General features: G+C 40.8%; 2 protein-coding genes across 2 annotated transcripts; one reads left to right on the plus strand and one right to left on the minus strand.

The window, feature by feature from the left end:
- Nucleotides 1-3,680: 3,680 nt before the first annotated feature.
- On the minus strand, nucleotides 3,681-4,830 carry LOC105045904 (PRA1 family protein B1). The gene has a single exon (XM_010924341.4). It carries the CDS (start codon nucleotides 4,663-4,665, stop codon nucleotides 3,958-3,960), a length of 708 nt encoding a protein of 235 aa, XP_010922643.3. The 5' UTR covers nucleotides 4,666-4,830; the 3' UTR covers nucleotides 3,681-3,957.
- Nucleotides 4,831-10,248: 5,418 nt separating this feature from the next.
- LOC105045903 (uncharacterized) lies at nucleotides 10,249-11,957 on the plus strand. Its single transcript, XM_073258454.1, has 2 exons — nucleotides 10,249-11,093; nucleotides 11,182-11,957. The coding sequence occupies exons 1-2, from the start codon at nucleotides 10,249-10,251 to the stop codon at nucleotides 11,663-11,665; spliced, it is 1,329 nt and encodes a 442-aa protein (XP_073114555.1). The 3' UTR covers nucleotides 11,666-11,957.
- The last annotated feature ends 13,373 nt before the right edge of the window (nucleotides 11,958-25,330 follow it).

Here is a 25,330-nt window from a genome sequence, read left to right on the forward strand (position 1 = left end):
CACAGCAACAGCACATAATAATGAAGTCCTTGGAATGAGCACCGAGATGCATGCTTAAGGTGGTCTAGGCTCATTGCTGTTCTTCATGAGTGATGCAAGACATGTCTTTTGTATCGTTGCGGTCTGGCGTCATCCGTGGATAAAGCACATAACTATAGTCCTTACAACAAGCACCAAGATACATGCTTAAGTTGGTATAGGCTCCTTGCGGTTCTTCATAAGTGATGTCAGACGTGTCATTGCTCTTATGTCTTTCAACATTGTTCATGTACTACTGCCGTCTTGCCACTCTTCATCAACCAAATACGCAACCTTGGCACTCTTTTATATAAATCAGATTCTAAATCCTTCTCTGCTCTTAATTTTTTCACCGACTGTGCAAGAAAACCACCACAATGGTTAACTCTGCTGACATGCAGTCATATATCTGTTTTCTGATTTACTTGGCTGATAAACATGTATAATAACCATAAAATGTGGAGACAAAAACCAGCACAAATAGAACATGCAAGTGCTTTGTTCATCTATTACGAACTAGTATGTGGGTACTTGCGAGGCAAAAGACCTATTATGGGTTAGATCAGGTTTTTGTGGATGGAGGTCTCCAAAGATCTAATGAGCTACAAGGGCATTCTCGGACAAAAAATTGCCAAAGTGAAGTCCTGAAGACTGAAGTTAATAACAAGTGCCTAGAGGAAGTTATAATGGCAATGACGTAATGTAGCAGAAGGAACCAGGATTGAAACTAACCCCGGCCCCCGCACCCCCCCTCCCCGGCCCCCCGAAAAAAAAAAAAAAAAAAACACGTGCCACAAAAAAATAAATAAATAAATAAATAAATAAAACAAAATAAAAATAAAAATAAAAATAAAAATAAAAATAAAAGCCGCCGGCGCCGGCACCACCAAGCTCATGCCAGAAATATTGCAACGATTGTGTGGACGGGACCACTGTGTGGAAGGGACAACCTGAAGTTGCGGGCAGCTGTGAAAAACTGATCAATATCAACTAATTTATGGTTATCTATACAACTCAGAAATCACAATTGTCGATCTTCAAGTCAATGCATTGCAAACACATGCTAAATGCAAGCAGATAATCCTAGGTCCAGAAAAGCTTAGACTTGCATAGGCATCCTACCATTTGATTGAAAACCTGAGCCTTTATTAGAGGCGAACAGAGCTGCCATTATACTGCAAGGAAAAACATGTCTGTAATACATCTCAACTCTGGAATTGATACCTTGTAAGGCAATACTTCAAATAGCTTGTTGGGCAAAAAATTTAGACCATGGATCAGAGTCACAGAATCAAAGTTGAACTTGTACAACATGCTGAAGATTATAGACAACTAAATATAATGAGCATGAAGGTTACTCTCCGTAATCAAAACTTGTTTGAGGAACAATGGATTAATTTTCCATTAAGATCTGTACTTGTTCTTATTTCTAATTTTCTCTTCTCATTTTCTAACAAGGGGTAGCTTCATAATTCTTCATTATTAACTTCTCACCTTCTACTCTGATTGGCAACTTTTGTTCCATCCAACTCAAAGCCCTATGCACATTCATCCATGAGATCACAGATCTTAACACAGCTTGTTTCTAAAGTAAAGAACATACCAAGAAAAAATACTGTAGCTTAGCTACCAAAGTTCAATGATAAGTACAAACGAATATTGTACAAGTCTGAACATGCAGATATTAATCACTCTAAAGTTTACCACCAATACAAGGAAAACTAATGTTCTATTATAACAGTTAAGAAGATAGGAAATTTTTGTATACCACAAAATGATTGAGACAGCATGTCATGGATGAAAAGGGCAGAGCTGCCATCACCAAAGTAGCCTTAAACTTCAGGCATTTAATGGAATCATGCCATGGAGCAAAGTAATAAAAAAGAAACCTCTGAGATTTTATTGTAAATCTCAATCAAATTCATTCCCATTACCAACAGTAAAAACTTTTCCAGACCAGTCCTAGGCACATTTATACCGAGACCAGAATAATGGTACCAAATTCAACTGTCTGTAAAAATCTATACAAATACTGCTCTTGATCTTTAACAAACTAAACATCTTCATTACTGAATTAAAACTCACATGATCATAGAACCTTTTTTTTTTTTTTTTTCCAAAGAAAGAAATCATTTTCTTCCATCTGTTGCATGACCTAGTCAAATCACAGAAGTAACTGACATATTTTGTTCTCTCTGGCCACAGAAAATATGGATTGGCTGCGGTGTCTGCTTAATAAATTACTAAAATTAATCTGCAAGAATAACATTATGATGCACAAATTTTAAGCTAGAATTATATGAGCCACAGGGAGAAAACATGTACTGAAGGCATTCAAAATTAACAATTGCCAAAGGAACAAGCTTCTCCATATGCCTTATCATACATGCCAGCACATGATGGGATACAAGTGCCATTTATTCTCCACTGCTCAAATGTGATGCCATAATTAACACCATGACTAAAATTCAAATCAATGCCCATAGTTAGATCCACAAGAACTTCTCCTGTTCAACAAATATTAATTCACTCATAGGAACAAACTAAAAATGTCACAAAAACATAACAGAAGTGCATTGTAAAAGAGTCAAAAGGTAACGAGGAATGCTAATGCTAGCTATACTCGCAGGCATCTCTATCTTAAACCAATGTTCAATCTGTACACACACACACAAACACACACAGAGAGAGAGAGAGAGAGAGAGAGAGAAGATGAAGAGAAAAAAGCTTGCAAGTAGCTAGGTGATCTTCTTGAAATTTGAATTCTAATTCCATTCGATTGAAGCATGGTTCAAATTCTACAAACAAAAAGAAATCCCATTTCTAGACAACATGAACAACCTTTCAGTTCCATATATTTTTCAAGTTTACCCTATACAGCTAATCATGAAGACAATTATATTTTTTTTCATGCAGCAGATATAACACTGAATCTCGTATGGGGTTGCCAAAAGGTCCAGAACTAGTTACCACTCAGTCTAAAACCTTACTAATGACACAATAAAACCATGCATCAAGACTGATTTACCTGAGATATCTACAAGGTAGTGCCATTGTGCATTGATGTGCATCTCCTTCTCAATCCATGAGTAAAAATATGACGAAAAAAATATTACTCCCTGTTACATCACAACATCACAGTCTATCAATCTCCAATTTTTTCCATCACAAAAATTTCCATAGCCCAGCACATTGAATTTCCATAGCCTAGCGTGTCCCCACAAATTTCCCAATACACCAAAAATGAAATTGGAACACATTTGTTGGAGGGGAGAAACCTTTTAGCCGCTTCTTATAATTTTCGTACACTAGTTCTAATTAATCATACCTACGATGAATATCATTTATGTTGCAAGCTGCAGTAAACTAAAAATACAAATTTATGAAAACAGATTCTGGAAAATAAAACAGCTCTTTTAAATCTTAAGAAAAAAATAAGTTGCAGACCATAAACAAGTAGAAGTCCCTGCTCCAGATCTAGAACCTATGTGCTAAGAACAAGCAGATCTAATCATCCATCACTCACAATGCTGAAGATCAGCTCAGATCCCCATGGAAAAAGATAAGAAAACCAGAAGCCACATAACACCCAGGTCCACTCTCGCCTTGAGCAAAAACAACCACATCAAACCAAAACATCATAGCAGGGAAACCATTCTAAATAAGAAAAAAGACTTATTATGTATTCAAGAACATATCAGATCTATTCTTTCAACAGACAAATAGATCTAGGAGAGGAGATAACCAATTGTACGCACTCATCAACTTAAAACTTACAAGAATCCAGAATTCTATATTACGATTTGTGTGCATATATAGTTGCGAAAGAACCAGAACCGAACAAAGCTTAGATCAATATTTTTTTCCCTCCCCTACAGAGAAAGAAAGGTAACGAGTCAAAAGAAATCTCACGGCCTCACCACCAGATCCGCATCATCATCAGACGCGAGCGGCGACGGCGGGGACAGCGGCGGCGGTGGCGGTGGAGGCAGTCCCTCCGAGGAAGGAGAGGAGACCAGCAGCGGCGCCGCCGGGCTCCTGGTCGTCGAGAAAGAGGTCCTCAGGCACGCGGAAGGCGCCGTGGGCACAGACGATGGCGACGCCGACCATGAGAGCGGAGATGAGGAGGGATCCGACGGAGGTGAGGAAGATAACGAAGACGGAGAGGAAGACGAGGGCGCCGAGGGTCTCGCGGTCTGAGAAAGTGCGGCCGAAGAGGACGAGCGGCGGATCTGCGGGGCGGAACAGGTAGAGGAAGCACCAGGCGGCGAGGAGGCCGAGGAGGACGAGGAGGGAGAAGGGATTGGAGAGGAGGGAAAGGGCGAGGACGGCGGCGAGGAGGGCGACGTAGTTGACGCGGAAGTAGGCGAAGTTCTTGCGGACGCGGAAGGAGGCGTCGGAGAGAGAGTCCGGGCGGGAGAAGGCGGACCGGTCGATGAGCTCCGACCAGGGGCGGCGATTGGAGAGAGAGCGGCTGACGGAGTCGGAGAGGCGAGAGAGGAAGAGGCGGAAAGCCGGGGTGGCAATCGGGGCGGCACCGCTGCCGGTGGAACCGGAGGAGGCCGTGGCGGCGGCGGCGCCGGACTGGGGGTTGGAGATGGGGAGCGGGGTCGGGGTCGGGGTCGGGGCCGGGGTGGTGGCCATCATCGCCGCGCCGGAGATCTGTTGGGGGGATTTCTGGAGAGAGTTTCGGGTAGGAGGAGGGTAACGAGGGTTTTGTTAATTTAAAGGGGAATGGATTCGGTTCTGGAGAGACCAGATGGGAGGAATTATTATAATAAAAATAGAGGAGGTTGGGGTTTTCCAAACCCTTTGCTTCGGAATAAAGGGAACGCGATGGTGGACCGAGGACGGAAGGTGGAAAGGGGGAGGGCGTTGTCGAGATGGTCCGAGGAGCATCGTTGTCTTAAAGTGGTCCGGCATTTCTTGATGCTCGGATCCGCGTCACGAACATCACAGCGGTAGATCAAATGACCGTCTTGATGTGCGTTCGGTTGTACGGAGATTACCGACCATAGGTGTTCGTAGAAAGCGCTATTGGACGGCTAGGATTCGATATTGACTGTCGGTGAAGCCGTATTTGTACACGTGCGTGATAGCTTAACAGAGGAATGGATATGGTATGTTGTCTCGCTCGACATGGGACACCCACCCAGGCGCGGGGTTGTGTTGAATTGTATATTGGCCGGTTCGGAAACTCGTACCCAGTTTTAGTTGGTTTGGGTCTGAAGGCTAGCCCAAACTCATTCAACCAAAAGATACCGAGATTCCTATCAAAAAAATAAAAAAAGGGGGTTTTAAACAACCCAAATCCAATTCAATCCAGTGCTGAATCCGATCACCTGAGTCCAACTCCAGCATAGCTGCAAAATTTTCAACACGGACACAATTTGGATTGGTTCAAGTCATGGAAAAACAAGGTTTAAGCTATGCAGATTGGATGTTTAATCTAAAACTTAGATTAAATTTGAATTTGATTAGGTTGAGATCTACACAGGGCATAATGGTTTAGGCTTGATCTCTGATGGTTTAGATGGTTGTCCTAAAAATTCGAGTTGAGATCAGAGGGATCCAGCTCTCACCTTGAACCCAATGTATCTTGCATTTGGTTTGATGCATTTCAAATTGTCCAAATCTAAGATACACACACACACACACACACACGCGTATGTACATGTATATGTGCATGCATACATACATATATCTCAAATTATCTAAATTCAAGATATATATGTACATATGTATATGTATATATGCATACATACATGTATACGTACAAACGTATGCATGTACATACATATATACATGCATAAACACATAGATAGACATGCACAAACTTACTAAGCCAAGGAGCTGGATGAACATAAAAGGTTCATGGGTTTTGCTACGGTACTCCATAAGTATTATTTTATTATAAAAAATATTTAAAACATTTTATTATTTATATTTTATTATTTTTTTAAAAATAATATATTTTTTAAATTCTTCTTCTTCTCCTTCATAATTTCTCCTAACCGACGTCCGCCTCCCTGCCACCGCACGTTTCTTGTCGCTTGCCTCCCTACCGCTGCACCACCCCCCATTCTCCTCCTCCTTTGCCCACCTCCCCACCTCTCTCCGTCGGCACCATCCGCAATTTCTTCGTGCCCACCAGACCCTCTGGCGCCACCGACAGCTCCTTCGCACCCCCTGCGCGTAGCTACTCCTCCACGTGCCCCCCAACCTCCGTCGTCGGCCTTCCTCCTCCGGGCATCGATGGCTTCTGCACGCCCACGACCCCCACCCCACGCGCCTGTGGTTCCCAACCTCCCCTCCTCGACCGGCCCCTTTCTTCGGCACCCAGGACTTCTGCGACCACCCTCCTCCCTTTCGGTGCCCATGGCCCTCCGTCGTCGGCCTCCTCCCCCCCCCCCAACCAAGCACCGGTGGCTTCTGCATACCCACCACCCCCTGCCCCACACACTCTCACGGTTCCCACCTCCCCCCGACCTCGCACCGATGGGTTCTACACCTCTCCACCCCCTTCTTTGATGTCCGAAGCTTTTGCGAACCCCCCCCATGCGCAGATCCTTCGATCTCAACCGCCCCCCCTCCTCTCCCACACCCTCTGCCCTCGTATGCGCCTGTGGTTCCCACCGTCACCCCTCACCTCAGGCCCTCCTATCTAAGATGCTCATGGTTCTCCCACCCCTCGGCCCCAGTCTAGTGCACACCTGCGGCTTCTCCGCACTACCACCGCTTCACCTACGGTTCCTCCACCTTAGAGTCTATGATGAAGATTTTTTTAAAAAAATTAATTTAATGATGACATAAAATAATTTTAATCTTAAAAATATTTACTACATCAGCTATGCACATAAATGTTCATCTAGTTGAAATTTGAATGATCATTAATTAATTTAAAAATTAAAAATAAATAAATAATAAAAAATTTAAATATTTTTTTATAGTACCGTAGTAAAATTCAAGATCCATATAATCCGCTATGTGCATGGTCAAACATCATCGACGGCACACATTAATACACGTAGCACCACCCATTAACCCTGTGACCGCCGACCTCCAGACAGCTCATAGTCCTAGCAGGTTGCTGCCCTCCTATTTGGAATCAATCATACACATGCAAACCATGCATTTATCATTTTCTTTTCATATGTCAATGGTATCCCATTCTGGTTGACTATGTATTACCTAAAAAAATTCATTTCTTTTAAGTGCTTCCTTCTTCTTGGTGTGTGTTTTTTTCCGTATATCTAACTCGCATCTACCTACTGATAAATGGAACAAAGTGAGTCTCACAAGTATCTTGCATGACTGTTACTTCAGCTTTTAAGGATTTTGACTGTAGATCCATCACCCTATCCAATCATAAGGGAGACATCCTTGGTCATATCAACATTCTCATTAATTAAGAACATTTTTTCCCCAATTAAGGAACATTTTTAAAGCAACAAAATTCACTATTTTAGGGTCAATTCAAGGTTCTCTCAATGTGTCTCAGAATATTCTTCTGGTGCATGATAAATTTCTAGCCTGATGCTGTTCTCTTCTCTTGTCTTATCAACTAGCACTATAATTTGAAAATTAAATGAACCAATATGCCTTCTCTTAGACAAGTAAAGCCGGTCTGGTTAACATTACTGTATGAAGGTAGAGAGTGGAAGCCTACATTAATAAGCTAGATACTTGATTTTATTACAAATTGAGCATAAGCGATCTATTACAAGTTATTGGATGTCTGACATTGTCATATACGTTCAATCCTCTTTCATTGTCAACTAAATCAGCTCTCCTTATTCAAAGTATTTAACATATGAGTTACACATGCATTCTTCTTGATTATGGTTTCTTCTTTTTTTTATAATCACTTGATCAGGAAAAAAATATTTGTGTATACATGTTGAAGTATGAAACAAAGCGAAGTATTTTGAAAGTCTAATTGGTGTAACCAATCAATTTGAATTTATAAGACCTCAAGATAGATTTGTTTAATATTCTTTCCACCACCATCATTAACTTACTGGTGCTCAATCTAACCTAAAACTTTACTAGCTACCTGTTTTTTCTTCATTCTCCTAATTATTCTTTCTCCTTACAAATATGTTACGTGCATGCATAATGTGTGAGTGTGTGTATGCATACATGCATATATGTATGTAGATGTATGTACGTATGTATGCATGCATGCATTTGAAATCTTCAGAAAGACACTCTACAGATTAATATCAAGAACAATTACTTCCTGGATAAAATTAGTGATTCAAACAAGAGACATAATTAAAGGGAGTAGTTTCCTATTCATGAAGATGTCTCTTCTTTTTTTTTTTTTTCTGGGAAGGAAAAGAGAGGGATGACGAAGCTAATTCATTAAGATAATGAGATATTCATGAAGATGTCAATGCATGCATCCATGTCTTTTAACAGTGGTTCAAATCCTGGGCATCATTCAGAAAAAAAAGAAAAAAGTGTAAAAAAAAGGACTTCAGAGATCTCGCTAATATCGATTATATTACTTGATAAATGCAGCTTTGTCTTTTAAGAAATCAGAAGACATTCTAGACTGGTAGAATTAGAAAGGAAATTATGAATTTGCCTCAATAAAGCTCTTTGATGTTTGCTGAAATTTTGATGATTGAACGGTTGGTCAGAATGAGTCAAGTTAGGGTGCATTTGGTTAGCCATTAAAAAAATATTATTTTTTATTTTTTGATTTTTAAAATATAAAAATCAAAAAATAATATTTGGTAACACTATGAAAAATAAAAAGCAAAAATCAAAATAATCAAAATAATTACTTTATATACAAAATAAAAATTTTTTGCTTTTCAAAATTTACTTTTCTATTTTTTTTTGCTTTTCCACGTCTAAAATGCCAAACCAAAAAATAAAGAGCCTAAATCCTTCTCCCTCGTCGAGCTCTTCATCTCTTCACCTCCTTCTCACTCCCTTCTCGAACCTTCCCCCTCATCAAGTTCTTCACCTGCCGTTCCTAAACATTGCCTTTTGCTTTATAGTAATCTAGTTACCAAACATATTTTTTGCTTTTTTACTTTTACTCAATAGCAAAAATAAAAAAAAAATAAAAAATATTTTTTAAGAACCAAAAATCAAAATCAAAAAGTGTAACCAAGCACACTCTTAATTTACTGATTCCAGATTCTTTAGCATTTCCGTTGAAACTAGATCAGAGAGTCTGCAGGCCTTTATTAAGATAGAAACCAAACAAAATACATCACAGATCTGCTAGATTCTACTTTCGATGAATCTGCATACCTGTCTGGTTGCTATCTCACAATCGGAGACCTAAAGATACATCTGTTTTTATTCATCAAGTACCTTAAATAATTTTTAGAAAACAAAATAAAAAAAAGCACCATTTACCATGCATACTCTTTCCTAAATAACTCAAGATACACATTGAATCCTAACATATGTTTCTCGGAGAATCCTAACTTCTGTAAATGTGTGTAAGTTTGGCCTACCTGAAAGGAGAAGCTTGAGATAGAAGTTACATGCTCTTCATATGAAGAGATCAGAGGTAGACTTTTAACAGAACAGTAGTTTTCATGACAAGGAAGACAATGGACTAGTGGATAGGCTATTAGGGAAGGCTTCTCTTTCTGAGTGCCCAAGGAACAGCACCTACTCATTCACCTATGATGCTTTGAACCTATCTCTGCCTAATTTAGAGAATCGAGTCACAATTAGCACATTACCGGCCTTCCACGAAATGCGAACTTCCACATTCGAAGAGCCTGATGTATGTGGGTATGTACTTTTGGTTCTCCTTGAAAATGGCAAAGGAAGGTTTGGAATTTAATTTCAGTGAACTGCTTCAGGAAGCATAAAGTTTGAAGAGATATTGGTAATACAAGAAGCATAAGCAATGAAAAAGGTAAGGGGATGATTTGTGTTAGGTGATAAGTTTGACAAAGATCGTTATCCAAAGTAATCCTTCCTTCCGTGCTCCAACTTCCTAGAAATATCAAAAAACATAAGAAAGCAATCTACCAGAAGGTCTTTCAAACTACATCTGTGTGTTCTGAACTTCTCTTGCAAACATTGATTAAATTTATATTTAGAAAGTTATACACCACCATGATTAGATATGCATTGTTGGAAAATCAGTGTTACGTCTGCTTTCGGCTTCCTTCCCCTACCACTGAGGATCTCCTCTTCAGATGCTTTAAATTCATGATGAATGTGATGAATCTGCAATCCATTCATATCATGGCTTCTACTACTGATGTCTGGAGATGGATAAGAAACCTTCCTTCCATCAATCAATGGAATACAAATACCATTTCTCTTTGCATCTGTTCCTTAGAATCAACAAACCGATCCCTTAATCTGTCAGTCATCAAAAGCCTTCATAGCCAAAGACCACAAGTCACCTTCTCCATCTTTGCAAACTTCCAAATCCCCATCTCCCTTTGGACGTCCAAGTCCTTCCACCTGAAAACAAAGACCCAAGAGTATTTGGATGATGACATCATAATTCATCTGTTCTCCAATATCATCAATTCAGTCCTTAAGTATGGCTCCAATAAGAAAAGTCCCTTCAGACAACCAGCAATACAAATTAGTGATGATTCCTCAGATATATTCAATGTGGCATTCCTCAATCTTGCTTTCCTAGTTTGCATCTATGAAGTTCCTCAGGACTTTCGTGCAGAATTCATAGACTCGTCGAGGCTTCAACTAGCTAGCTCGAGGTCCCGAGAAGCATCAAAGATCTTAATGCGGGTCCTTGGATCCAACCTCGAAGAACAATGGATGAGATCTATCAGCCTTGGCATCACTAATTGGATAATAGAGTTCCAAGCATCAAATAGCTCTCTCACATCACCCTCTCCATTGTTCTCATACACCTTGTCAGCGAGCAGGCTATGGAAAGTGCAGCTGTACTGCCCAATGGTAGCCATGAGCATCGAAGATCCAAGTACTTCGTCTCAGGATGATCGCCTGCTTTTCTCCCTGAAGTACCAGCAGTTGGAAGGTGTGATTCAGCTGGCATACAGAATCATCTTTCGTGAGAACTGGATCGATGTGTCGGTCAGCGTGGATAACATGAGGTTAGCAGAATATCAGATTCATTTCAGGTTCTCCGAATCATGGAAGCCGAAGCAAACTTAATATATTTTTCTTTTTCTCCATGAATAGGTGTGATGTGAACCCACTAGTATCTGATCGTCTGATGGCTAGAAAAGGTTATGGAACTGAGGAAAAACATTTCCCTTCTCGAATATCTTTGCTTCTCACTCCAACCCTTCAGTCCGATGTGCTACCAGTATCAGTAAGCAAATCCACTGACAATCCTATCCATGAAGTTGGCCTAGAGAAGGGCCTCCAGGGCTCGTTCGATCCTCCAACTTCTTTGGGCCTCACAGTTACGGCTGCAGATACTGTCACAATGAGCATGAAGCCTTGGAAATTTGAACAATCAGTCCATGGAAACAGCGCTATCCTGAATTGGTTTCTTCATGATGGTGTCAATGGCAGAGAAGTCTTCTCTTCTAAGCCTTCGAAGCTGATGTTATGTCGACCTAAAGCATGGTTCAGAAACAGGTACTCAAAAGCTTGCAGACCTTTCACAAAACAAGGAGGGGTGATCTTTGCTGGAGATGAGTATGGGGAGAGTGTGTGATGGAAGGTGAGTGAAGAAGCCTTAGGAAAGACCATGGAGTGGGAACTCAAAGGGACAATTTGGCTGACCTATTGGCCTAACAAGCATAGAACTTTTCACAATGAAACTAGGAGGCTGGAGTTCAGAGAATTGCTTTATCTTTCACTAGATAAATAGCTTAGGATCAAGATCCTTGTCTAGTAGATCTTGGTCCCTAAAAATAAAAACTGTGTCATTTATTTAGTCATCTTCCATGATTTGCACTGTAGCTGATGAAAGAAATTGTGTTTGCAGACATGTAATGCAGGTTTAATTGGAAAGAATTGTTGGATCCTGACCTCATTCATTCAATGCAGCTGAAGCTATATCGAACTTAGAATTAACAGGACAAACACATTCTATAGCTAATAAAAGGCCACTGTCCACAAAATCAGGCATTCAAAAGGACTGGTTAGAAAAGGCATACTGAAATCACAGTTCTACCGAGTTCTGTATCGATCTGTGATTCTGTGTACACAATGAACGCCCACATAGCCAAACGCACACCGACACATCCCACATGCATGCGAGCTTGCAGACATGCACACATGCACAACATCTTCTCCTACATGATAGACGTGTCGGATATTTTATCAAAGACTGAATTGGAAAGGCATTCAGGAATTGGAGTTAAATTGGAATTCAGAACATTTTGCACAAAACACCAATGCTAGTACCATTAGGGACCACATGTCCCTCTGCATGCCATTAAATTCTGTCAGCAAATTAAGTAGACAAAGCCTAAGTTTATGCCACATTTTTCTGCTTCTAAACTCTCCAGCAAATCAAAAACAATGACACAGCTGTTCAAAATGACTAGAGAATAAAGACCAAGCCTTGATTGAATACAAGAACAGAAGGTAATAATCAAGCAACATTAGATACATTAGGAACATACATTGCCTATATCAGGAATATACAGAATATTAAGAATGTACATTGTCTAGAATATTTTTTACAATGGTATGTTACAGAATATTAGGAATGTCCATTGTCTAGAATATTATCTAGAATATTTTATAATTACTATGACATATTTTTGAATTGGGAGGATCACGTGATTGATACCGTGATCTTTCTAATTTCCTGCCTGTTTCTCTCTTCTTCATCTCTATATATGGATGTACATATCATAGTGAAATATATTGAAGAGATCTTCTCCACTTTTTTTTTTTATGTTTCTCCTCCTTTTCCTGCATCTCTCGGATTTTTCTTTTATATGGTATCAGAGCAGGGTCGCCATTGATCCAAGTCTTTTTCTCGATTAAGTGCTTACAGCAGGTTGTTGCTGAAGCATCCTCTTGCACGTAGCTGGAGGCAAATAGTTGCTACATCTTGTCCTCATCAACATGTCAGATCAAATCGATCAGAGCACCACAATCGAATCTATGAAGGATGGTTCGTCATCGACCTTAAATGCTGCACATGATCCGGCATCTCCCTATTTCATCTCACCTTCAGAGAATCCTGGGAATGCCCTTGTGACATCTCTACTCAAGGGACCGAACTATCCTGCATAGCGAAGGGCCATTATCACTGCTCTTCGAGCCAAACGAAAAATTCGGTTCGTTGATGGGACACTTGCACGACCTATAGATGGATCGCGGGATCATTTTCTCTGGGATACGTGCAATTCAATGATGATGTCATGGATCTACAACTCTATTGTACCAAAAATCTATAACAGCATCTCTTTTTTTGAAAGTGCTCGAGATATTTGGGTCGATCTTGAGGAAAGATACTCTCAAGGCAATGCTCCTCGCATTCATGAGTTAAAGATCCAAATCTGGAGTTTCAGGCAAGGCAATGATATGACTATTGCCGCTTATTATGCCCATCTTCGTGGCTTGTGGGAGGAACTTACGGCTTATTCCAAGGTGCCGACTTTTCGTGTGGAGCCACTAGAGAGATCCAAGTTGAGAAAAAAGAAGAGAGACTACATCAATTTCTTTTTGGTCTCAAGGACTCCTACGACACGTTGCGAGATCAGCTGCTGTCCATGGAGCCATTACCAACAGTTAATAAGGCATATGCCTTATTGATTTGAAGTGAAAAGCAGAAGGAAGTCGTCGCTGTTCGAACTTCTCAACCCGAAGCCGCGGCTCTCACTGTTAAGCCCATGACAGAAAGGGCGAATAAAGAGATCGGCTCCAAGGAAAGGAATAAAAAATATTTTCAATGCGACCACTGCAAGAAGACAGGACATACCCGTGATAGATGCTTCGAGCTAATTGGGTACCCACCTAGATGGCAATCCAAAGATCGAGTTAAGGGTAGAGGCAATGGAGCCGAGATCGGTAGTCAGCACCAAGGAGGGGTTGCCGTGAATGCTACTACACCATTGAATACAGACAGAATCTCTCCAATACCGGGTCTTTCTCCTACACAATATCAGCAACTTATTTTTCTTCTTGGACAAGATAAGACTCAAAGTGCCGTAAATTTTGTTGGTAAGGCCTCTCTTGATTCTTTTCATCATTCTTGGATCCTTGATAGTGGTGCTTCCGAACACTTAACCTTTTGTAAGTCCTTTCTTCATAATATTGAATCTCTTGACAATGCACTCTCAGTTACTTTACCTAATGGAGTCAATATGCCTGTACATTCATATGGTGATATTACTTTGACCAATGATATTACCTTGCACTGTACTTTATATGCTCTTAATTTTACTTGCAATCTTGTTTCAGTAAGCAAACTTGCTCGAGAACTTAATTATGCTGTTCTCTTCTTTCCCACATTTTGTTCTCTACAGGACCTTGCCACGAGGAAGCTGATTGGATTGGGTGAACTCCGGGATGGTCTTTACTACTTCAAAGGCTTGGCAATACGTCCTGCACGGACAAATAAAGTCAATGTTTCGATTAATCTCTGGCATGCTCGGTTAGGACATTGCTCTTACAAGCGTTTGAAACTTGTTTCTTTTCTTTTAAATACTTCTTTTGATTCCATAAATAATTGTTGTGACATTTGCTATCGTGCAAAATAGACAAGAAAGCCTTTTTCCTTGAGCATTAATAAATCTGCTTCACCATTTAATTTAGTTCATATTGATATATGGGGACCATATCGTACCCCATCACACACGGGAGCTAATTTCTTTCTCACTATTGTTGATGATTACACAAGGGCTACTTGGGTTTATCTATTACAAAGAAAATCTGAGGCATACCAATGCTTTGTTAATTTTCATGCTATGGTCAAAAATTATTTTGATGCCAACCTTAAACACATACGTAGTGATAACGCTCAAGAGTTTGTAGCCAGACCATTGAAATCACATCTTCTAGAACATGAGATTATATCACAAACTTCTTGTGTTGGGACACCAGAACAAAATGGGGTGGTTGAGCGTAAACATCGACATCTATTAAATGTTGCCCGTGCTCTAAGATTTCAAGCCAACTTGCCTGTGTCATTTTGGAGAGAATGTGTTTTGACTGCCACCTATTTAATTAATTTGGCATCTACACCAAAATTGAATGGCAAGAGTCCCTACGAACTCTTATTTCATAAACCACCCACCTATGATCATTTGAGAGTCTTTGGTAGCCTTTGTTATGTGCATGAGATGTCCAGTGATAAATTTCAACCTTATTCTCGTGCTTGTGTGTTCGTTGGATATCCTCTTGGTCAAAAGGGTTATCGTGTATATAACCTTGAAACTCATGAAATATTTGCTTCACGTGATGTTATCTTTCATGAGAAGACGTTTCCTTATTCTCAAACATTACCTTCTTTTTCTATTATACCTTCTTTTTCACAACCAAATCAGACTGATTATGATGTGGGATTTCCTTTGGCAACCAATAATTTATCTCATGTACCTAATTTGGGTCAGACCCAAGGACAGATTTCAAACTCTATTCTTTCTCATGAGTCAGATCAAACACAAACCAATTCCATTGATTCGAACCAAATGTCAAGTTTGAACAGGACTCTTGATGCAATCGACACTATCTCTCCTGAGCAGGCTTCATCTTCTAAGACCATTGGACCTAAGTTACGGTCCATTAGAGATAGGAAGCAACCCGTTCGATTACAGGACTACATTGTCGATGCCCCAGGAGTGGGGAGACCTCCGGACACATCCGCCAATTCAGTGACCTCAGGTAAGCCTTATCCTATTTCTTGCTACCTCACTTATTCTAAGCTTAATGCTTCCCATCGAGCTTTTATTTCAGCTATTACCTCTCATAAAAAACCTAAAATCTTTTCTCAAGCCGTAAAGGATCCTAAGTGGCGAGAAGCAATGGGGGCTGAGCTCACTGCTCTCCAGCAAAATGGCACTTGGACTTTGGAGCATCTACCACTCGGGAAGAAACCCATTGGATCAAGATGGGTATACAAAATTAAATACAAGACTGATGGTTCTATTGAGCGATACAAGGCTCGGTTAGTGGCAAAGGGATATACACAAATAGAAGGCCTTGACTACACCAAGACTTTTGCTCTGGTGGCTAAATTGACTACAGTACGGTGTCTCTTAGCTGTTGCTTCCGCTAAACATTGGCAGTTACATCAGTTGGATGTCAACAATGCTTTTCTTCATGGCGATCTTCATGAAGAAGTATACATGACACCTCCGTCAGAATTTCTAAAACCAAGTGATACACGTATTTGTCGGTTGCATAAGTCTCTTTATGGACTCAAGCAAGCATCAAGATAGTGGTTTGAAAAGTTCTCCCACTCCTTGCTTCAATATGGTTGTACTCAATCTAAAGCCGATCACTCTCTGTTCACCAAACAGGATGAGGACTCTTTCATTACCATTCTTGTTTATGTGGATGATATGATTATTACAGGGAATAACCCTTCGAAATGTCAGGCACTGAAACAATATTTGCAAGACAAGTTTCACATTAAAGACCTGGGCAACTTAAAATATTTTCTTGGATTAGAAGTGGCACGATCACCTTCGGGCATATTTGTATCACAACGAAAATATACTCTTGACATTATCCAGGAGACCGGAATGATTGGGACCAAGCCCATAAAATTTTCTATGCAGCAACATCTCAAGCTCACAGCGGATGATAGAAAACTACTTGATGATCAAGGTCCATATCGTCGATTGCTGGGACGACTCATTTATTTGACCATCACTAGGCCTGATATTGCATACTCGGTGCATGTTCTGACACAGTTTATGCAATCTCCTCGGCAACCACACTTAGACGCAGCCTTCCGCATTTTACGAGATTTGAAAGGGTCTCCAGGTCCAGGCATATTTTTTCCAAGTGTCAATACCTTTCAGTTATATGCTTATTGTGATGCAGACTGGGCATGATATCCCATGACAAGGTGCTCTACTACAGGTTTCTATGTTTTCTTAGGAGATGTTTCGATTTCTTGGCGTGCTAAGAAGCAGACAACAGTGTCTCGTTCCTCTGCAGAGATCGAATACCGGTCTATGGCACACACTATCAGTGAATTACTATGGCTTCGAGCCCTCTTATCCGACCTCAGTGTTTCACATCATGGTCCCATGTTCCTTTATTGCGATAATCAAGCAGCTTTACACATTGCTGCAAATCCTGTGTTTCATGAGCGGACCAAACACATAGAAATTGATTGTCATTTTGTCAAAGAGCGACTACAATCTCAAGACATTGCTACACGATATGTTCCTATACATTGTCAGCTTGCAGATATCTTTACCAAAGCTCTCGGCTGTGATCATTTTCAAGAGATTCTATGCAAGTTGGATATTTGAAATCTCTATGCGCCAACTTGAGGGGGACTATTAGGAATGTACATTGCCTATATCAGGAATATACAGAATATTAGGAATGTACATTGTCTAGAATATTTTTTACAATGGCATGTTACAGAATATTAAGAATGTTCATTGTCTAGAATATTGTCTAGAATATTTTATAATTACTATGGCATGTTTTTGAATTGGGAGGATCACGTAATTGATACCGTGATCTTTCCAATTTTCTGCCTGTTTCTCTCTTCTTCATCTCTATATATGGATGTACATATCATAGTGAAATATATTGAAGAGATCTTCTCCATTTTTTTTTTTTATGTTTCTCCTCCCTGCATCTCTCGGGTTTTTCTTTTACAGATACTAAGAGCTTGTGAGTATTACAAATAAATAGGATAAGAATTTGAAGAGAATGTGTGTATCTCGTAGCATGTGACTGTGTCATAGCCTAGTACCATGTGGAAGCATTTATATCAACCTAAATAGCTTAGAAGACATTACCAGAATAAGGCAGGCCAATGGTGGCAAAGAACCACAGACAAAAGTTGCCCTGTTATTAGATACCAATACAGAGCATTCAAAGAAATAGTCTATCAGAGCAGCTATGAAAAGTAAACCAAATATAAGGACATGATGACATCAGAAGGTCCAAACAAAACCAGTAGTTGTTATAATGCCAAAGTTTCTGGTATCTTACATTTGGGTTAAGTTGAACATAAAACGAAACACCTCAATGTTCTCCCCATCTTATTATTAGACAGACAAGCTAAACAGCAGAATGCACCCTTCTCTCATCCTCCAAACAACAGTAGCACTGAAAGAAGAGCTTTATTATACTGCTTTTACACACCATACGGGAACCCAAAACATTGAAGCTAACATTTGCAGACAGGTCAAAAATCCTCCATGGTAGATCCCTTCTGTCCGAAGTCCAAGGCCTGCAATGTAGGAAGAAGAGATGAAAGATGAAATCAGAGTCTTCAACTGACAATTGTGATAATAATTACGCACAAATCTATCAGTAAGTATTCTTTTATATGCATAAAGATTGACATGGAGGGATCAGAAAACTAAGAAGATGACATGACTTAGAAATAGTAGATATCCATGTCTTTTGCTGATGTAAAGCATGCAAAGGCTGAGCATATTCTTGTGTCTGAAAAGCCTAACAAAAAAGATGTTAAGATTTGATGCCTCGAGATTCAGCCTATATTGAGTCCACAACGAGGTTCGCGGCGAAAAACAGAGTCCAACGAGATCAAGATCACCCCAAACAAAGTTTGGATGGAGGAGATACGAGCTTTTGAAGTCAGTACGAGATCCGAGACGGTGGAAGACCGCCAGCGGCCGACGGCGGCACGCGGCCCAGGTGGGGCCAACGCCTGTAAAATTCTAGATTTTGAAATTCTAAGTTTGTTGTGTGTGATACAAAGTTGTATGAAAAATAAAATATCTAATCTATATGATTGAAATTATTTTAATCATGAAAAAATAAAATCTTGAATTATAATAGATTTAGATATGATTTAAAAAGATATTTATGATTAATTTTATTTTAAGATTATGCAAGATTTTTCAGATTTGAAACTCTTTGAATCGTGCTCGTACAATTACTGAGCTGACCCAGTTTTGAACTGAGTTGACCCAGTCCCCTTGTGTAACTGACTCAATGTTGATGAGTCGATTTAGTTTCAGAACAGAAAATTTTTGCATAAAATTTATTGTAAATTATTTATAAAATAAAAGAATTGAAATTATTTCAAACCTAAATCTAAACCCATATTGATGCGAAAACTTAATTAAGAATTAAGTGTAGAATCAATTAGATTTAGAATTATAAATTAAAGATCTAATGTCATTCGCATAAAATGTGGGGGTATGAGTTAGCTCAAACTAGATCCTCTTAATTGGATTAGACCTAAGATTATAATCAAAGAGTTAATAAACTATATAGAGAAATTGATTAAATCTAACCAAATATTGAATTAGATTAAATCAGAGTTTCTCTATAGCCAATACAATAGTTGTAGATGGTCAAGTTCATGTCTTTGATTAGACCAAATGGACCTTGATTGTGGCTCAGTGGTTGAATCCGAATCATTAGGCTGGTCAAATCGAAACTAGTTAACCAATTGATATCTAAGGTAAGTTTGGCATTTCGACCAATAGTTTTTAATTGGGAGTGGCTTACCTGGTCATTTTGATAGTGTCCAAGGCAAGCTTAGCAGACCCTCCCACTGATCTCACTTATCTGACCAATTTGGTGGATTATTTTTTGATTAGATCGTTAAGTGATTCGAGCTGACCCATACCATTAAGGTTAATCAGTATTAAGGTTGATCAGTATGACTGATCTTGGTGCCAGTTCGATCAGCATGACCCTTATTTGATTAAGTGACTTGGTGATGTCAGTGGGAAGATTATGATCTACTGATTGATCTCTTTTTCTCTCTTTTCTAAATTAATTAAATCTTCTAAATTATTAGATCCATAAAATCAGCTAGTTATGAGGACAACTAGATCATAACCTCTCATTAAGATGAATGGTAATGGATCCATTATTTCTGATTGACATTACAAGTGCCATCCATCTGGTATTCTCTCTAAATGATGAAATTATCATTTATCATATGATAACTCTATTGTACTATTTGATGATGGTTGAGTTGATCGAACCATCCTCGGATCTAATCATTTATTAGTTAGAATCACTGAGTAGGTTCATGTTAATGGTTTGACCTAATCGAAACTTTCAGTGGAGGTCCATCGCCTACTGAAATAAAATCTGGGGCTAAATTAACTACTAAAAATTGTTAGGAGAAATAATTGGTTGAGAATCTACCTATATGTGCATATGGGTTTACTGAGCCATCCTCAGATCTGTATGCAGTCTATGTGAATTTTAGTACCCACTAAGGGATTAAAGTAATTCCTTAAATTAGAGGAAAAGACTATCAATTCATATAAAATAGTGAGAGAATCTTTAGACTAAAGTCCAAATCTTTAGGCTTAATCAATTCATAAATATTGAGGTCTTATATTTTTCTTTCAGTTATGGCTAGATATCCGTTGCTCCATTCACTGTTTGACAGTGACTTATTTATAGGACCCAACTTTGATGGATGGTATGAAAAGTTGCAAATAGTTCTAGAGTACGAATGTATCCTAAATATGATTATGGATCCAGCACCTGATGTTTCCACATTCAACATACATGATGCGATCAAAGGCACATATCAAAAGTGGCCAAATGATCATATCATCGTGTGGTATTTTTTGAGAGCAATAAAAAATACGAATTTAGTTGTAAATTTGATGATGCTCAGTGAGAGAAAATCCTTCAAATATTGAAGGAGTTCTTTTGCACCTCTAAAGATGTATCTTCGATGGGCAATAATCTTTGAGAAAGAAAAAAAAAAGGTGCAAAAGAATCGTGCTTGGGCTAATGAGTTCGAACTGACAAAAGAGTCTAAGGTTAATCTAGTCTGGTAGAGTCCCTTGATCCGAACAGGCTAAAGAAGAAAAATCAGCAAAAAATTACTGGACAAGGTACTTATATGATAACACCTTGTGATTTCTCTATCTGTGACACTACTATCTGGATATTGGATATCGAAAGTCCATGCAAATTATTGCAATGACTTCAGGTTAGTAGAAAGATTGAAAACTGCAAGAGATTTTTGAACATTAGAGATGAAAGTCATATTTCAATCTTAGTTTGAAAAATTGTCGAGCCTATTTTCAATTCTAAAAATATCATTTTAATGATTATCACTATTATCTAATGATTTTATGATATCATTATGAATGATGTCAAAATCATATGGATAACTAAAAAATAATATTCACACAGCCTGTTAGTATACTGTACACAACAAACAAACTCCTTAGAGTAGATAATATGATGGAAGCCTATCTTTGGTAATTTAAGCTTGGTCATTTAACAAGAATAAGATAAATAGGAGATAATTTTCGAAGTCAATAAATATGAATCATTGTCAACCTATCAATCCTATCTTTTTAGTAAGATGACTAAGTCACCTTTTGCTGGAAAAGGTGAACGAGCTAATGATGTTCTGAATCTGATACATACTGATGTATTAAATCTATGAACATGTTTGTCATAAATTTAGATTATTTAAAATATTCAAATAATTTTATAATAAGGTAGAGAAATAAATTGAAAGGAGCATTGAAACTCTTCGGTTAGACTAAGGAGGAAAATGCCTTTCAGATAAATTTTTGACATATCTAGAAAAGAATAGGATTCTCTCTTATTGAAATCGACTTTGTTAGACATAGTTCGATCCATAATAAGGTTTACAAGTTTATCAGTCTTCTTTTAGGGTTATACTCTTGAGACTATTTGTTATGTTCTGAACTGGATTTCGAATTAATCAGTCACAAAAATGCTATATGGATATGGACAAGGCATCAGCCGATACTCACTTACTTTAGGATTTGAGAGTGTTTATTTTATGTCAAGTGGTTATAGACCGATTAGCTTGGATTTCGATCCTATGTGTATTATTTTGTTAGTTAACCCTAAAGAATCTAAGAGATATAACTTCTACCATGCTAAAAGAATAAGAGTTGTTCGGCATTCTTTTTTAAAAAAAGAGTACCTTGGTGAAGGAATTGATGCCTCTAATGTGAAACTTATGAAGTTCGACGGATAGAAGAACCGATGCAATCTTGTGAACCCATAGAATCAAATTTGATTAGATCAAATTCAAAATCCGTTGTAGAGGCACCATTAAGAAGATTTGGTAGAATACCACATCCGTCGGATACACACTTCGATTTCTTGATCCGGGACATGATCCTGTTGAACTTAATGAGAATAATGAGGATCTTATCATCTACATGAATGCTATGCAAAAGTCTGACTCCGATTAGTGGGTTGAAGCCATAAAGTTCGAAATGGAGTCCATAATGGTCAACGATGTATAGACATTCGTTGATCCACTTAAAGGAGTAAAACTCATAGGGTGTAAGTGGATCTCTAATAGGATCAAAGAGCGCAGACGAGAAGGTGGAGACCTACAAAGCTCGTCTGGTTGCCTAAGGATATTGTCAATATTATGGTATTGACCATAACGAGACATTTTCTCTTGAGGCAAAACTAAATATTTTAGAGTGGGAACGTATATTTTGATAAATGATCAAAACACTTGACTTCATTGAGAACGAAGAAGAATCCTGTAAATACAAATGGGTTAATGGTTCTATGAGTGCATTTCTTATTTTATATATTGTTGAATATAAAATACCTTTCAGCCGAAGTTCGTGATAGGGGCAACCCTCTGGGGATTCTACTGACGTCAGACCTCCGACGACGCCTCGCTGAACCTCTCTGGCGGCCGAGCCTCCGCAACATTCCCAAGTTCTGCCGATGGATGAACCCCCACCAACGTCGACCGGACTCACCACGACGGGCGGATTCCATCCAAGTTTGGCGGTGGTCGACCACCTGCTAGAAGACTTCGTCCGGACTCCTACGGGAGCCGGACTTCGTCCCCAACTTCAACTACTGGAAGACTTCGTCCAGACTCCTACGGGAGCCGGACTTCATCTCCGACTTCAACTGTTGGAAGACTTCGTCCGGACTCCTACGGGAGCCGAACTTCGTTCCCGACTTCAACTGCTGGTAAACTTCGTCCGGACTCCTACGGGAGCCGGACTTCGCCCTTGACTTTAAGTGTAGGTAGACTCCGTCCGGACTCCTATGGGAGCCGGACTTCGTCCCCGACTTCAACTGCTGGAAGACTTCATCTGGACTCCTACGGGAGCCAGACTTCGTCCCCGACTTCAATTGCTGGAAGATTTCGTCCGGACTCCTACGGGAGCCGGACTTCGTCCCCGACTTCAACTGCTGGAAGACTTCATCTGGATTCCTACGGGAGCCGGACTTCATCCCCGACTTCAACTGCTGGAAGACTTTGTCCGGACTCCTGCGGGAGCCGGACTTCGTCCCCGACTTCAACTACTGGAAGACTTCGTCCGGACTCCTACGGGAGCTGGACTTCATCCCCGACTTCAACCGCAAGAAGACTCCGTCCGGACTCCTACGGGAGCCGGACTTCGCCCCCGACTTTGATCGCAGGTAGACTCCATCCGGACTCCTATGGGAGCCGGACTTCATCCCCGACTTCAACTGCTGGTAGACTCCGTCCGGACTCCTACGGGAGCGGACTTCATCCCCGACTTCAACTGCTGGTAAACTTCGTCCGGACTCCTACGAGAGCCAGACTTCGCCCCTGACTTTAGGTCCAGGTAGACTTCGTCCGGACTCCTACGGGAGCCGGACTTCATCCCCGACTTCAACCGCAAGAAGATTTCGTCCGGACTCCCATGAGAGCCGGACTTCGCCCCCGACTTTGATCGCAGGTAGACTTCGCCCAGACTCCTACGGGAGCCGGACTCCGTCCCCGACTTCAACTGCTGGAAGACTTCGTCCCCGACTTCAACTGCAAGAGAACTTCACCCGGACTCTTACGGAAGCCGGACTTCGTCCCCGACTTCGACTGCAGGAAAACTTTGTCCGGACTCCTACGGGAGCCAGACTCCAAGCCCTTACTGCAAGCGACCCACACCGAGTTTCCGCTGCAAATGATCTACTTCAAATTTCTATCACGAGCGGCCTTGGCCGAGACTCCTCGACGAATGATCCCCATCAAGGCTTCTACGGGGATCGGACTCCAACCGAGACCTGGACTCCCTGGCAGGCCGTAGTAACGGCCACGACTCTGCTCCACTTCCTGTAACAGATCCCGCGTGGCTCCATCACTCCCTGGCCAGCCGCAATAACGGCCACGACTCTGCTTCACTTTCTGCGACGGATTCCACGCGGCTCCATCACTCCGTGGTAAACCATAATAATGGCCACGATTCTACTCCACTTCCTGCGACGGATACCACGTGGTTCCTCCACCCTCTGGCAAGTCGCGACAACGGACGTCGCTCCACTCCCCGCAACAGACTCCACGTGGCATGTCCCGGTGATGGCCATGATCCTACTCCACTACTCTTCGCAACAAACTCCTCCTGACCTTGGGCAGCCCACTGCCAGACGGTTACAGACATCGCTATCAGTCTGTTGCCCCCTCTGCCTATAAAAGGGGGACCCCAAATACGTTATTCTCTAAGCTCTATTTTCTATCTCAAAATTTTGCTAAAATTTCCGTTCGAGCACTCCATTCTTGTTGAGGTAGAGAACTGACTTGAACGTCGGAGGGTCTTGCCGGAGCAACCCCAACTCTGGTTTAGACTTCTTTTGCAGGTCCCGACGGCGATCGTGACTCCCTCGACTCCAGCTTCTCCGGTGTAGGCGGATTTTTGCACCAATAGGATTGGCGCTAGAGGAAGGGGCCTAAACCTTCGCAGTACCCTTGTTCTTAAAGGAGCGCTCAACGGGACCGCCTCCGGTCATCTTTTCCGGCGTCCTCTTCTCCTTGCCCCACTAGATCTTTGCCCGATGCCTCCCCGCAAAGCATCCACGCGGCGATCCACGGCCTCTGCGGCCAGATCTCAGGCTCCGGCCTCACCTCCGGTTTCCCAGCCTCCTCCTCCTCCTCCGGCAACGGCGGTTGGTGCGGAGCAATTCGACCTACTGGTGCAGCAGGTCAGAGGCCTCACTGAAGCTGTGCAGGCCATGCAACAGCAGCAGCAGCCGCAGGCATCAGTGCGACTGGAAAGAGTATCATCGGAACCCCAAAATCCGACGGTGGGACGGGCCACTTGGGCCAGCCGCCCCGTCTTTCCCAGAAAGACGAATCCAAGGGTGGAGAGCCCTCAATCAGACCATGATTCCACTCCTGGAAGATCTCTACCTCCATTCTGTTAGAAGACCCTCGAGATCCGTAGTCGAGAGGATTTTCTGGACAGGAGGCTCCAGGAAATGAACAGAGGATCGAAGAGCTCCGCCACGC

Source organism: Elaeis guineensis, chromosome 5 (assembly GCF_000442705.2).
Source record: "Elaeis guineensis isolate ETL-2024a chromosome 5, EG11, whole genome shotgun sequence".
NCBI classification, from domain to species: domain Eukaryota; kingdom Viridiplantae; phylum Streptophyta; class Magnoliopsida; order Arecales; family Arecaceae; genus Elaeis; species Elaeis guineensis.

Coding starts and splice junctions, on each gene's coding strand:
- LOC105045904 (XM_010924341.4), bottom strand. CDS start 4,665: ATGATGGCCACCACCCCGGCCCCGACCCCGACCCCGACCCCGCTCCCC.
- LOC105045903 (XM_073258454.1), top strand. CDS start 10,249: ATGGCTTCTACTACTGATGTCTGGAGATGGATAAGAAACCTTCCTTCC. Junction 11,094..11,181: donor GTCAGCGTGGATAACATGAG/GTTAGCAGAATA, acceptor CTCCATGAATAG/GTGTGATGTGAACCCACTAG.